General features: G+C 34.7%; 1 protein-coding gene across 1 annotated transcript; it reads left to right on the top strand.

Moving 5' to 3' along the window:
* Positions 1–3,171: 3,171 nt before the first annotated feature.
* Positions 3,172–12,970, top strand: LOC114183698 (probable sodium/metabolite cotransporter BASS1, chloroplastic). Its single transcript, XM_028070812.1, has 7 exons — positions 3,172–3,729; positions 4,005–4,098; positions 4,179–4,212; positions 4,303–4,357; positions 11,757–11,840; positions 11,950–12,237; positions 12,562–12,970. The coding sequence occupies exons 1-7, from the start codon at positions 3,217–3,219 to the stop codon at positions 12,712–12,714; spliced, it is 1,221 nt and encodes a 406-aa protein (XP_027926613.1). The 5' UTR covers positions 3,172–3,216; the 3' UTR covers positions 12,715–12,970.
* The last annotated feature ends 2,275 nt before the right edge of the window (positions 12,971–15,245 follow it).

Genomic DNA, 15,245 nt, shown 5'->3' with positions numbered 1-15,245 from the left:
CAAATTAGCTACGAATTATTTTTGTCACTAATCCCTCGCTAAATAGCGAGAAATTTTTTTCCTCGCTAATTTCCCTTGCGAATTAGCTTTTTTGTTGTAGTGATTCTCACAGGCTTATTCATGGATTTGATTCGACAGTAGCTGGAAGATGTCATAAATCTGCATTTCATGCACCAAAATGAAATTGTTGGCCATTTTACTCCAGATGATTTCATCAGGCATAAATGTAGGTGATTGTTTTAAATAAAGAGAAATATTTCAAAATAAAAGACAAAATCAATAATATGCAGGACATAGTGTTAGATAAAAGTTAAGAAAGAAAACTTATGAAGAAAGGCCTGTAACCTTTATAAAATGAGATACTAATGGAAAATGACCTTTTGTCCACCTCATTAGTAGCCTGGAAAAACAAAAAGGTAAAGCATGTAAAGAAGTTATGGAAGGCTCTCAGCTTGTTCATAATTTTTAATTATGATTAAACAATACTATCTTTTTATTAATAGACAATCAAATAGAGAATGTCATAATTTTGTTATAAGAATATTAATTCTATAAGCAAGACCTCTATCCAAGATCCTTCCTTAATATTCGTTGGCATCCTTACAATACCGAGGTCTAAGCTTTACAAGTGTATTGCAACTACCAAAAACATGGCCTGATTAGAGTCCCTAATCTGCAAATACAATAGCTTACCTCCATTTTAATTATATTTACCAATTAACTCTTGCAAATTATGGCACAAACACAAATATATACCTAAAATATATGTTTTCATATATTTTAGATTCTACGGTCCATAATCTGGGGAGCCAGAATCAGTTTTTGAATGTAGAACTAAACATGTGAGCATATATACCTAAAACCAAGTCAATCCATCAATAGTTGAATGTTAATTCATACATGTAGTGAACAATTTCACACTAAAGGTAATTGACAGGGGATCCACAAGCTATACAAACAGATAGAGTACATGAAATATCCTTAAAACCTGTTGGATGGAGGAAAAACTAATAAAAAGAGTATTTCCATGGAAACAAAAAGGCAAGCACAACACACAACAAAGCAAAAAACATTGCATAAACATAAAAATCAAAACCTGCAAATAGGTAACAATATCAGACCCTTCTTGCTGTTGCTTGAGAATCCACTGGTACAATTTCTCCTATCAGGACGAGACAAAAGCAACATTAATCACACAATAAACGAAACAAAGAACCAGATTCCCATCAACGCATCCAAAGTCAATAATCTCTAGTTTCTCAGAGAAACAAACAAATTGGAAATCACGAATTAAATCAAAATCCGAAATTGTTCAAAGTAACCCTAACACATCAAACATGAATTAAAACAAAAGGACCATGCTTTCATTCAATGTGCGTGCATGTGCAAATCCCATTTAATCGTGACAAAAAAATTCAAAAATTAGGGAAAAAACATGAAAGGTCGGAGTAGGAGAGGAGGGGTCACGAGAACGTGTCGTTCACTGGCCTAGAAGGAGAGTTTCTATTGGTTCATGGCGTGGGTGTAGAGATGAGAGAGGGAGTTGGCGGTGCTCCAAAAAGTGGAGTACATGGTGCGATCCACTTCGTCGAGGCGCATGGCCACTGACTTTCGCTTTCTCGCCATCGAAGGAGAAGGAGCACTGCGAAGTTGGTGGTGTGTTTCATTTGGTGTTGTGGGTGTGTTTTATTTGGTGTTGTGGGTGTGTTTGAGAGAGAAAGAAATTAAGAAAAAAAAAAACAAAAATCAAATATCGCAATCCTCACAAATAGAAACGGTAACACGATCCGAGCACCACCATGATCGGAACCGACGCATGTTCCTGTTGTCGTCTCTAATATCATAACTTTCCTTGAAAGTCAAGACTTCTAAAAAAACCCTAATGAACCATGAAATAAAATTAAATAAGAAAACAAAAACAAAACTTAGAAAATCTAAAAAGAAATAAAGCTTACCCGGGAGAAGAAAACCTATTTGTGCAGGTGTTTATTTGAATTGCTGCAACATTTCACCAAAAAAAAATCACCTTACAAAAATTTCCATCAACAGCAAAAAAAAATCGGTATTTACTTCAACATTCCTTTTGTCAACGACAACTACAAAAGTTCAAAAAAGGAAAGATGAGAAACATCTAAAGCATAAAGAGAAAAACAAAAAAAAAAACTAAAAATCGAATCTTTTTTAATCTCCTTTTTGCAAACCACCTTACATCCTTACCTCCACACCTTGTTTCTCCAAACCTGAAAAATTCAAAATCAAAAGCTTCCAAAAATTTAACACAAAAATTCAGCTGTTGAATCTAAGAAAAACAAAAGTGAAAGCAATAGACAACGCTCAATTTCTCGGAACCAAAGAATAGAGGAGCGGGAAACGGGTTTAGGAGGAAGGAAAATACTGAAGATTCAAATTCTTCGTAAGCCACAATCGCAAAAGATGGATCTTTAACTGAGCGGGAAAAGTTAAAAGAATTAGAAGAGAAGAAGGACAGAAAAACAAAAAAATTGAACATGTGTTGAAAAATTAGATACGGATATAAGAGTATTTTTCAAAGGTGTTTGTTTTCGTATATTTTAGATTTTAATATGTCTGGCCACGTTTTAAACATGATTGGTCATTTATTTTGGATTTAGAAATTAGCAAAATATTTAATCCTTTTTGGATGAATTTAAAAGGAAATGTGAAGGCTAGTTATTCATGTATGTGTTCTACTTTCACCTTGGTCATTTTTGTAGACATAAATGAATCGGAATGAACTTAGATATTATTTCTAGATATTATTTTCCATTAATCAAGTCTGTAACAAAATATTTTAAAATTTATGTAAAGTGTAGTTTGATGATGATATAAAAATATGGACCAAGTATATTTTTTGTTTTAAATTTTTAGTAAAAATTAGAATTAGTGTTTTTTTTGGAAATTTTAAATTTATTTAGTACCTTATTTTAAAAACTATGTGAATTTAATACTTTAAATTAAATTTTGTTAAAATTTATTTAATGTTTTTGCATTAATATTAAGATGAATATGGATCAAATAAAATAAATAAAATATTATAATAAAATATAATTTAATCAATTTGTTTTAAAAAAGTTAAATCCACATCGATAGAGTTGAAGTACTCAAATCATATTTAAGCTTAAAATTATTATAACGAGACTGAAACTTATTAAATCTCAACAGTCATAGTTGTCTCGACTGCAATTTTTGAAGGCGAAGATGCAAACATCTGTAGCATGCACTCCACATCTGTATAGAGCAGCCAAAGGAAGAGTGCATTCTCACACCAACCTTGTTCCAACAACCATTTGCCTCAAACCTCACTCTACTTTTACTTTATCGGAATCATCTTCTAACCTCACACTACGATGCAAGGCTCAGCCTCAACAGCTGCTGAATATCTGTACATCAACAAACAGCAGCTTCAGGGCTGGTCCACTTCAGTGTGGCAATTCGTCGAACGGGTACAGTGGGAATGAAGGTAGAGGTCTTCGGGAATGGATTGAGCTGGTTGGTGAAGCTCTATCAACGGCATTTCCATTGTGGGTGACAATTGGGTGCGTTTTAGGGTTGTTTCGACCCAGTTGCTTCAATTGGGTCACTCCAAAATTGAACATTTTTGGCCTCACCATTATCATGCTTGGTATGGGTATGACCCTCACTCTTGATGATCTTCGTGGGGCTCTTTCCATGCCTAAGGAAGTCCTCGCGGGTTTTATCCTCCAGTATTCGGTTAGTGGAATTATTTACTGAGGTAGTTATCTGCAAGTAGAGGACATTTTGAAGAGCCTTGAATTTTTCTTTAACTAATCATATCATACTGTTACTTAAAGTTGAAAGTGACTAGTTATTGAACTTCTGAAACTGGCTTATGACCCTTTAAACACTTTTTCTTCGGAAAATAGAAAATAAATAAAAATCGAAAATGTTTCCTCCAACTAAAAATTTGGTTATTTATTTGCATTACCATTCATCTTGATAAAGGATCTCTTTGCTTACAACTTCAGGTGATGCCATTATCTGGATTTCTTGTAAGCAAACTGTTGAATCTTCCATCACATTATGCAGCTGGTTTAATTCTTGTTGGGTGCTGTCCAGGCGGTATGTATTTTAATCTGGTGAATTATATGCTTTTTCTGTCTGCACTCTGCCTTCTTTAATTAGTCTTTATTTATTTGCAGGCACTGCTAGTAACATTATTACATATCTTGCCCGGTAAATTGGCCCCCAGAAATGCTGTTCCAATTAATGCATTTAATGGATTTGATGAGCTTGGGAAATCTGATTACCTGTTTGTTTTTCCAGAGGAAATGTGGCGCTTTCTGTGATAATGACAGCTGCAAGCACCATATGTGCCGTGGTTAGTGTATTATAGTTTTAGTCCAATTGTTGATTTGAAATCTATTACCATATTGTTTAGACATACTTTTGAAAAATATGTTGAGAACAAACACACACACACACATATATATATATATATATATATATATATATATATATATATATATATATATATACTTTAATGTGTTAATTGATGGATTCTTTGTCATGGTATCAAAGGCTAGGGAGATTTTAGGGAAAACACAAATTTCTGCAGTAGTTTAGCCTCCTTAAGGGATCATGGTTAACATAAAATGAGATGGTGACAAAAGGGTGGATATATCGTTCCAGGTGTTTCAGGAACTCAACTGCAACAATCGTTGGAACTTTTGAACTTAACCAAAAGGTTGACTACATTGTAAGAACACTAATTTTAGTTGAATTATCGATACAGGAGACTCAAACCTTGTCATGGGTGATTTGTCTCTTGAAAAATGTGAGAAAATGAAATACTGCTTAGTGGGATTGCCATATGGAAACACAGCAGAAGCCAACCAAGAGGGGAGTGTTGTGTTGCCAGGAAGATTGAAGCTTGACAATGTGCTTCATACCCTATGATTAACATCCAATTTAATTTGTGAATCAATTAATTGATGAATCAAATTGGGTTGTACACTTCACTACTGGTATTTGTGTTATATAAATTCAACTAACGAGGAAGGTGATTGAAGTGGGTTAAATATTGGATGGACTATTTTTTATGTGATGAAATGAAAGAGTAGGTCTTGACGATGAATGGTGATTTTGTTGGGCTTAAAATAAACTTAAATGAATTAGCCGTTGGAGTCTTAATAGTAGTTAATGAGTTAGCCGTTGTGGGTAGTTAATGTGTTAGCCGTTGAGGTAGTTAATGTACTATCCGTTGTGGGTAATTTGTGTACTAGCTGTTTATAGCTGTTGTGAGTACAACGGACAAAAAAACGAGTCTATAAATTGTATTGTGAATTCTATGAATGAACAACAACAAGTGGTGAATCAAGTTTTTTCACAAAGTTAGAGAGTTGTTTTGGGCATCTGTTGTTAACAGCAATATTACCTAGCTAGTTAGTCTTTGGTTAGGAGTTAAAACTGCCTTGGTTAATAGTTAATCAGTTGGTACATTGTAACAGAAAAAACTTCTGCTGTAACAACACTATCTATAAAGAAGGAAGTAAGAGAAATAAAGAATGTGTTTTCTATCAGAATTCTTTTTCATTAAATATTGTTGAGAATAAAGAAAATAGGGATTGAGATGAATCTCCCTTGTGTATAAACCACACATAGGGTAATCTATTTATAATAGAGAGAGGTACAAGTAAAAAGAGTAATTGAAAATAAAAAGATTAAATAAAAGATATTGTTTGATATTGTGGTTATCAATATCTAACAATATCTTAATAATATCAAACAATATCTAACACTCCCCCTCAAACTGGAGCATACAAATTGTATGTGTCAAGCTTGCTACAAATATAATCAATTTTAGGCCCTCGTAAAGACTTAGTAAAAATATCTGCTAACTGATCACTTGAGTTAACAAACTCAGTCTTGATGTCTCCAGACATAACCTTTTTTCGAAGGAAATGACAATCAATCTCAATGTGTTTGGTCCTCTCATGAAAGACAGGATTAGAGCTAATATGAAGAGCAGCCTGATTGTCACACACAAGTGTCATTTGAGTAACATCTCCAAATTGTAACTCTTGAAGCAATTGCTTGAGCCAAACAAGTTCACAGGCAGCTGAGGCCATAGCTTTATATTCTGATTCTGCACTGGATCTTGCTACAACACTCTATTTCTTACTTTTCCACGAGATCAAGTTACCACCAATGGAGACACAATACCCAGATGTAGATCTTCTATCAGAAGGATATCCTGCCCAATCAGCATCTGAATAGCAAACAACTCTTGTATGGTTATTAGAACCGTATAACAATCCTTTTCCAGGAGATTTTTTAATATACTTCAAGATGCGAATGACTGCATTCCAATGATCTTCACATGGAGAATTAAGAAATTGGTATACCACACTGACTACAAAGGAAATGTCAGGACGAGTAATAGTAAGATAATTCAATTTCCCAACCAATCGTCTATACTGCTCAGGATCAGATATAGGCTCCCCCTGATTTGGTAGAAGTTTAGTATTGGGATCCAAGGGTGTATCAACAGACTTTGAACTCATCAACCCAGCTTCCTCCAGAATATCCATGGCATACTTTCTCTGAGATATAACAATACCATCATTAGACTGTGCCACCTCAATACCCAAGAAATATTTGAGTTTGCCAAGATCTTTGGTCTGAAAATGGTGACAGATATGTTGTTTCAACTGAGAGATGCCATGGTTGTTACTCCCTGTAAGAACGATGTCATCAACATATACTATCAAGTAAACACATCCAGCACTCGAATGTTGATAAAAGACAGAATGATATGCTTCACACTGAGTCATACCAAATTGCTGAATAACATTGCTAAACTTTCCAAACCAAGCCCTAGGAGATTGTTTTAGGCCATATAGGGATTTGCGAAGACGACATACCATCCCAGAAGACTCCCCCTGAGCAACAAATCCAGGAGGTTGCTCCATATAGATTTCTTCTTGCAAATCACCATTAAGGAAAGCATTTTTAACATCTAGTTGATAAAGAGGCCATTGTTGAAGAGCAGCCATGGCGATAAATAAACGAACAGAAGCCACCTTTGCCACGGGGAAAAAGTATCTCCATAATCCAATCCAAAAATTTGAGTATAACCTTTGGCCACAAGACGAGCTTTGAGGCGATCAATAGTACCATCAGGTCCAACTTTGATAGCAAACACCCACCGGCAACCAACAACAGATTTCCCAAACGGCAACGGGACCAGTTCCCAAGTTCCACTGTTATGAAGAGCACTTAATTCATCTGTCATGGCCTGACGCCAACCAGGATGGGCTAAAGCGTCACGGACAGTTTTTGGAATGGTCACAGAAGAAAGAGAGGAAAAATATGTATAAAAAGGTAATGACAATCGATGATAACTCAAAGCAATATAATGGGGAGAGGGATTACGGGTACAACGCATACCTTTTCGGAGGACAATAGGAAGTCAGACTTAGGTGTCAAAGCCGGAGGAGACAGAGTAGTTGGCACTGGAGTGGAGTCACATGATGGTGGTTGTGATCGATTACGGCGATTATAAACCTGAAGAAGTGGTGGAGGAGCAGATGACTGTGGAGCAGGAACTGAGGGTGAAGAAGACACAGTAAGAGGGTCACAAACAATAGGAACATTAAAGGTATTAGAAGAGTTGTCAGGATTGGATGGAGTCAGAGGTGAAGATTGACTCTTAAAATAAAGGGAGAACTCATTAAAGGTGACATCTGCAGACACAAAATAACGGTTAAGAAAAGGAGAAAAACATTTGTATCCTCTTTATGATCTTGTAAACCCTAAGAAAACACACTTATGTGATCTAGGAGAAAGCTTGTCTAGACCAGGATTAAAATTATGAACAAAACATGTAGACCCAAAAACTCTTAAAGGTAAGGGATGAAGAGGTTCATGAGGGAATAAAATGGAATGACGTATGTTATTCTTTAAAACCAAAGAAGACATACGATTAATGAGATAACAAGCAGTAAGAATGGCATCACCCCAGAAATGTTCAGGAACCTCGCCATGAATTAAAAGAGTGCGAGTGGTTTCCATAAGATGTCTATTTTTACGTTCAGCTACACCATTTTGTTGAGGGGTATAAGCACAAGAAGTTTGATGCAGAATGCCGTGAGAAGCCATAAATTGTTTGAAAGAATGAGAAAGATATTCACGGCCATTATCACTACGCAAAACTCTAATAGAAACACCGAACTGAGTTTTAATTTCATTAAAAAAAGATTGAAAGATATGAAATAATTCCGAACGATGTTTCATTAAAAATAACCAAGTGCATCTGGAATAATCATCAATGAAAGTAACAAAGTATTGAAAACCTAAAGTAGACTTAACGCGGCTAGGACCCCAAATGTCAGAGTGAACCAAGGCAAAAGGGGACGAAGCATCACGTGTGACACTACGAGGAAAAGAAGTACGAGTATGCTTGCCTAATTGACACGACTCACAATCCAAACGAGATAACTTGGACAAGGCAGGGACAAGCTGTTGTAACTTGGCAAGGCTTGGATGACCTAACTGAGCATGAATAAGAGAGGGAGACTCCATAACTGCACCAACGTATGTAGAGGGACGAAGATGATAAAGACCATGAGACTCATATCCTGTGCCAATCACCTGTTTCGAACTCCGGCGGGCGGCGCCGGCAGTGGCACCGGTGGCTTCGGTGGCAGTAGCGGCGGTGGCAGCAGAGGCGGAGGCAGCGGTAGCAAAAAAAAAAACCTTAAGCTCTAGATACCATGTTGAGAATAAAGAAAATAGGGATTGAGATTAATCTCCCTTGTGTATAAACCACACATAGGGTAATCTATTTATAATAGAGAGAGGTACAAATAAAAAGAGTAACTGAAAATAAAAAGATTAAATAGAAGATATTGTTTGATATTGTGGTTATCAATATCTAACAATATCTGAATAATATCAAACAATATCTAACAAATAGTTTTGACATCTTTTGGAGAAAATATTTGAGATGATGTCAAGTCAAGTTCTTTGAGAAATAATTTTCTTTTGCAACAAATTAAACACAAATATGTGGTGACTCTATGTTGGCGAACAATGAGAATGAGCATGGAGTGAGGATGAGGGTTTTGATGAGTGTGATATGTATGTTGAGGGGTGTCTACCCTTGAAAGGGGTATGGTGTTGCGATGGAACTCATACAACAGTAGAGTAGTTCGAGGAGAGAGAAGAAATATTTTGGTGAGAGAAAAATCAATCATGGAGGGAGAATGGGAATACTATTTGTATCCTTTTGTATTCTGCTTTCGTTAACAAAATAATACATATCAATGTTTACTTCATTTCTTTCCACTTTCTGCTTGCCTTTTAGGTGTGGGTCTGTAACAATGAGCTAGGATGAGGAAAACGAGCCAAAACTCCTTCAACATGTATCGTGATTTTGTTACTCGTATAGTAAGGAAAATAAGTTCATATGAGAAGTCGTCAGCTCCTTCATCTTCCTCAAGTTGGTCTTATCCTATAACAAATTTTGTGAATTGTGAACGTTTTTTCTGTAAGACAAGATTTTTCTTGTAGGAGTGATAGCGGGAAATGAGTCAAAGCATTTTAAAGAAGTGAGGAAAGACCTGGTATGATGAGAGTTGAATGGTAAGAAAATATGAGTCCTTGAAGACAGCGGGACTTGGGTAATGGAACTTCCACCCATAAAGAAAACACTAGGGAGCTTGTGAATATATAAAATTAGGTATAAGTCTGATGACAACACACATGGATTGAAACAAGGCTTCTGGTCTATGAAAAATCATTAGGTTGAAGGAATTGACTACAACGAGACATTTGCTTCAGTGGAAAAAATGGTGATAGTTCGTGTTTTATTTGCAATTTTTATTGTTGAGAATTGGGAGGTAAATCAAGTGGATATGCATGTTTTTCTTAATGGTGACTTAAGTGAAGAAGTTTAGGTTTCAAAATTACAAAGCCTAATACGGTTTAGAGGTTGAAAAATTCATTTCATGGTGTGAAATAATCTCCCTAATGTTTGTTTGCAATGCTATCAACAAATTGAAGAGTTATGGATTTCTGTAATCCTATTTAGATTATTCCTTATTTAGGTTGTGCAAGGGAAGAACTCATATCAACATGTTAGTTTATGTTGATGACATGATTAGTAAGGAATGATAAAATTGTATTGACAACTTTTAGAGATTACCTTGGTAGTTGCTTTCATATGAAGGATTTGAAAGTTTTGAAATATTTCTTAGGACTAGAGGTAGCTCGTAATTTAGAAGGAATATTTCTTTACGAAAGAAAATACTCGATCAAGATATTTTCGGAAACAGGTTTATTAGGAGCAAAGCCTAAAACATTTCCTATGAAATTGGCCCTTAGTAAGGGTGAGTTCCTTGCGAATCCAATACCTTATAGGTGGTTTGAATGGAGTTTTGATTTACTTATATGTCAGTATACTTGATATTGTTTATTTGGTTCATATTTCATCCCATTTAATTTTGTGGGGATCATTGGGAGGCAGCTCTTTAGGTTTTGAGATATTCGAAGAAGCGGACTATACTTCGTATTGATAGTGACCTAAGTCCAGAAGGGTGGTGTGATTCAAATTTGGCTAGGTGTATACTTATGTGGCGTTCCTTGACAAAATGGTTTGTGTTACTTGGTGGTTTTCTTGTGTTGTGGAAGACCAAGATGCAACGAACAATGTTTAGATCATATGTTGAGACTAAGTATAGATTAATGGCAACAATGGTATGAGATCAAGTGACTTAAACACCTTTTAGAGAACATGGGTATGCCACATCCGAAGGGTATAAGTTGTACAAGGATAGTCATTTGCCAATGTACACCGTTCAAAATCTAATTTTTCATGAAAGAACTAAGCATATAAGGGCTGACTATCATTTTGTTAAAAATGTGATGACTAATGGGATAATTGTTTGTCATATGTTTCTAGTAGTGTTCAATTGATAGACATGTTTACAAAAACATTAGAGAAAGAAAAATTTGTGTTTCTGCTATGCAACTTCTAGATCTCCAAGTAGAGGGAGTATTATGATATTATTCAGACACTTTTAAAAATATTTTGAGAGTATAACGCATATCTATGCATATCTTTCAACAATATTATTGGTTAATTTAGTAAAGATTTTTAGTAGTGTAAGGATTCTCAGCGATATTTTGTAATATATACTTCACTGTGGTGAATGAGAACACCAAGAGAAATTGATGAAGAATTTGTGAATTTTCTTATTTGATGACAAAAGATAATGGAACAATCGACTGCAAGTGGCACTATGTGGATTTCTGAAGTCCAATATGATAGTTTTGATGAACTCTATCTCTCTAACCTGAACCGGTTGGTTAGAATAAGTCATTTTAAGACAAAATTATTCTGAAGAATAGAATTTTGCATGAAACATGGCATCAGGTCTCAGATTGATAATAAATTGACTGCTCGGGTTTGAACTTGTGCAGTGTAAAAGTTTCTGTATCACAGCCTTTTGGCTCTCTGGTATTGTAATAATAGTTTAAAGTAATGATAGAACTTAGACACAGTATCATATAGGTGGTGTTAGTTTTTGTTTTTCGATTAGAACAGTTTCAGGTAATTTGCGTAATAAATATTTCCACTAAAGGTTATAATATATTATTAACACATTGGCTGAAAACTTTTTGAAAGGTTATAATATATTATTGAAGGTTATAATATGATTGACCAACACTTTTTGAAAACTTTTCTCACATTGGCTGACAAATTAACATTGCAGGTCATGACTCCTTTTCTGACCTCCAAACTTGCTGGTAAATATGTAACTGTGGATGCATCGGGCTTATTGATTTCAACATTGCAAGTAAGCTTTCCTTCTCAAGTTAAAGTTTTCTCCATTTCTAATTTGTTGCTATGCTCCTTTCTCATTGTCACTCCCCTCTCTCTCTCTCTCTCTCTCTCTCTCTCAACAGGTTGTACTTTTTCCTGTGTTGGCTGGTGCATTTCTAAATCAGTATTTCCAACCTCTTGTTAAAGTTGTCTCTCCATTGATGCCACCCATGGCTGTAGCAGCTGTGGCAATTTTATGTGGGAATGCTATTGCTCAAAGCTCTTCAGCCATCCTTATATCTGGTGGACAAGTGATTTTAGCCTCTTCTCTTCTTCATGCTTCTGGTTTTTTCTTTGGTTATGTACTTGCAAGAATGCAGGGGGTAGACGTGTCATCATCACGAACCATATCCATTGAGGTTGGCATGCAGGTAAAGATAGCACTCTGTATTACGAAATGATGCATTGTTTATCAGGTATAATTGCATGAATGCTTGATAAACCCTTTTGTGGTCATTGCTTCAAGTCCAAAATAATTTATCCATCTTGATAGAGATATCTTTGATATCTTTTTTCAGTTTTCTGTTAGGTCTTTTGTTATGATTTTCTGTTGTTTGTGTTTTCCCTTTATATTCAAACATATTTCACTCTGTAAAATAATTCAGTCATCATACTTTCAATAAACTATTTTTCTTCAAATTTTCTCTCACTTGTGTCTTATCAAACACTACATATCTCTCCATTTCAAAATGCAGAACTCAGCTCTTGGGGTTGTTCTTGCTACCAAACACTTTGGAGATCCCCTAACTGCAGTACCTTGTGCTGTTTCAAGTGTGATTCAGGCAATCTTTGGGAGCATGCTTGCAGGAATTTGGAGACAATCTGTTCCTGCTGAGATGAAACACTGAAAATATGTAATGGCATTGTTTCGTTGTTGACTTGTAATAGTTTATGAATCCTAATAAAAACTCATCCTTTTCAATTGAGGGCCTTCAGTCATTTTTTTTCCAAAGTAATCTGTTGTAAAATGATTTGGATGGGTTTAGTCTTTTATTAATGTGCTATGTTGGCCTAAGACTATGCATTCATTAGTTTCGTATGTGACATAACTCATTTATGTATGATCATTTAGGAAATTAATCATAATAATCAAGTTTAACTAAATATTTTAAAGACAAAAAATAAAATTATTTTATTTTATTTCATTATCTAGTACTTGTCCCACAATCTGTGATACTTTGGTCATAAAGTAACGAGGTGAGAATTTTTTCCCCCTAGGTATTTTTACTATTAGTAGTAAGCCTGTTACAAACTTTGATGAAAAAATGACATGAAAAAATTTGACATTTTTCTCTCTAACTCAAACTTACTTTTAGCCTCTATAAATTAAATAATTTTTTTTAATATTTGAAATTCATATTTTTAGTATTTATATACGTACATATCTTAATGTTAGTCCTTATATTTCCAAATATTCATTTTATAGCCTTACAAATGAGGAGACATGTAGTTGGTTGCAAAAGACACAAGAAGTTGTATAGGTTGACTTACATTTAAGTATCCTGTAGTAATAAATAAGACCATTTCTATTTACCTTATGAACTGCATTGTCTTTAGTTCCTGTGATTTACATGAAAAATTTCTTTATAAGGTTGTAGAGAAGACATTTTGAACACTGTAATCCAAGTTGGAGAAGTTGCACGTGAGGAAGTTCATTAACAACAAGCTTTTTTTGAGGAGGAGGTTGTTTGAGCTCTCTATGAAGGAAGGTATGCCACTCAAGGTGATGGCCTTCTTCCAAGTTTGCTTGCATCCATGGTGGAAGATGATGGAGAAAAGATGATGAGTGGCATGGAAGTAATGAGAATGAGAGTTTTGGTTCTATTTAGGTGAGGTTTTCTAAAGAGATGTGAGACCAACTCTAACACCCTTTTCAGTATATCACTATGAATTAAATGACTTAACTAAGTTACTTCGATACCATCCTAATAAAATAGGAATCTTCAGAAAAACTTTATTTCAACACAATTCAAAATTTAAAACTGAACCAAACCGGTATAAGTCGTCAAATGGAAATTTATCCAATTTGAAAATTTATAAAATTGTCAAACTATTACATCTTATTTCAAAAAAACAATTCCAATTTCCAAAATTCCCATAAGCTTTCCCCACGAGACTCCTCACAACTATGTTTCTTCATTTCCATCTGTATCAACTTCTACTCCCATATAACAAAAGTTATACGATCATTGCACAAACACAAATCATACAAGGGTGAACTAACGATAAAAAAACATCATATATCAAACTATTATATTCAAGCAACTCCCCAAACATAATTATCAGTACTCATACAACACATGCCTAACACATATAACCACTAAGTAATATAAACAAGCAGTATGTCATTCTCTCATAACCAACCACCACCTTTCCTACACACCAATGCCTCTCGGAAAGGACCTTTCCACTGCTTTCATAGACTTACAAGCAAACACTTCTCTACCCAACTCACCAAAGCCCTCTAGGTAGGAGCACTATTGCTAAGCTCATGCCAAAAGCCTTACGATAGGTACAAACCTCTTATACTCAGCTTACCAAAGCCCTCTAGGTAATTGGTTAGAAAGGATAAAGGCATTTGTTTGATATGTTTAAAAGATATATATTTAGGATATTCAATTACAAAATCAAGTACAAAATTGTAGGCCCAGTCCAATTTGAAAAATCTATAAATAAGGGGCTTAACAAAGGTTTAAGGCAAAAAAGAAATCCCTTTTGGGAGAGAGAGGGAAAGAAGGTAGAGGCATATTCTAAAGGCTGGAGTCATTCATCTTCATCATATTCTAGTATTCAGAATGTTAAGGAGTAGTTAACTCCCTTATTCATGGGGGTTGGGTGTAATGTATTGTTAACTCTTTGTGAATTTTACTATTCAATATAATTCTTTTCTACCACTCTTGTGTTCTATTCTTAATTTAACTGCATGATAATTATTGATTGCATATTTTTGGGTCTCTATTTATTGGACATGATATTAGAACCTAAACTAGAGCATACAACTAATTGATTTGCATCTAGACATAAGGTACAATATGATCATTCATAACATCATAATTTTGATCATTAATGTGAATCCTAATAAAATTGCTAACACATTAGAGTTTTTATTATTTAAGTTCAGAGTTGTCGCTAAGACATTAAAACTTGTCACATGAGGTGTTAATGCTTAGAAGAATATTGTTTGGCGTTTTTGCTTTGAATTGGATCATGAAACCCAATCCAATTGAATCCTTTATCATATATTGTTGCATAACCATATGTTTGATAAAAATATAAAAATACAAAGAGTTTTATTTTTATTTTTGTGAAATTTATTGTCTAATTGAGTTATGAATTGCAAGAGTTGTTAAGTGTTTCACAAGTCTCTTGAGAAACGATA

Source organism: Vigna unguiculata, chromosome 5 (genome assembly GCF_004118075.2).
Source record: "Vigna unguiculata cultivar IT97K-499-35 chromosome 5, ASM411807v1, whole genome shotgun sequence".
Taxonomy (NCBI): domain Eukaryota; kingdom Viridiplantae; phylum Streptophyta; class Magnoliopsida; order Fabales; family Fabaceae; genus Vigna; species Vigna unguiculata.
The sequence above is the reverse complement of the archived record's forward strand: the minus strand, read 5'-3'. Positions and strand labels throughout refer to the sequence as shown.

Excerpts from the sequence above, each read along its gene's own strand:
- LOC114183698 (XM_028070812.1), top strand. The coding sequence starts at position 3,217 with ATGCAAACATCTGTAGCATGCACTCCACATCTGTATAGAGCAGCCAAA. Across the intron at positions 3,730-4,004 it reads GTTTTATCCTCCAGTATTCG|GTGATGCCATTATCTGGATT; the intron begins GTTAGTGGAATT and ends TTACAACTTCAG. Across the intron at positions 11,841-11,949 it reads TATTGATTTCAACATTGCAA|GTTGTACTTTTTCCTGTGTT; the intron begins GTAAGCTTTCCT and ends CTCTCTCAACAG.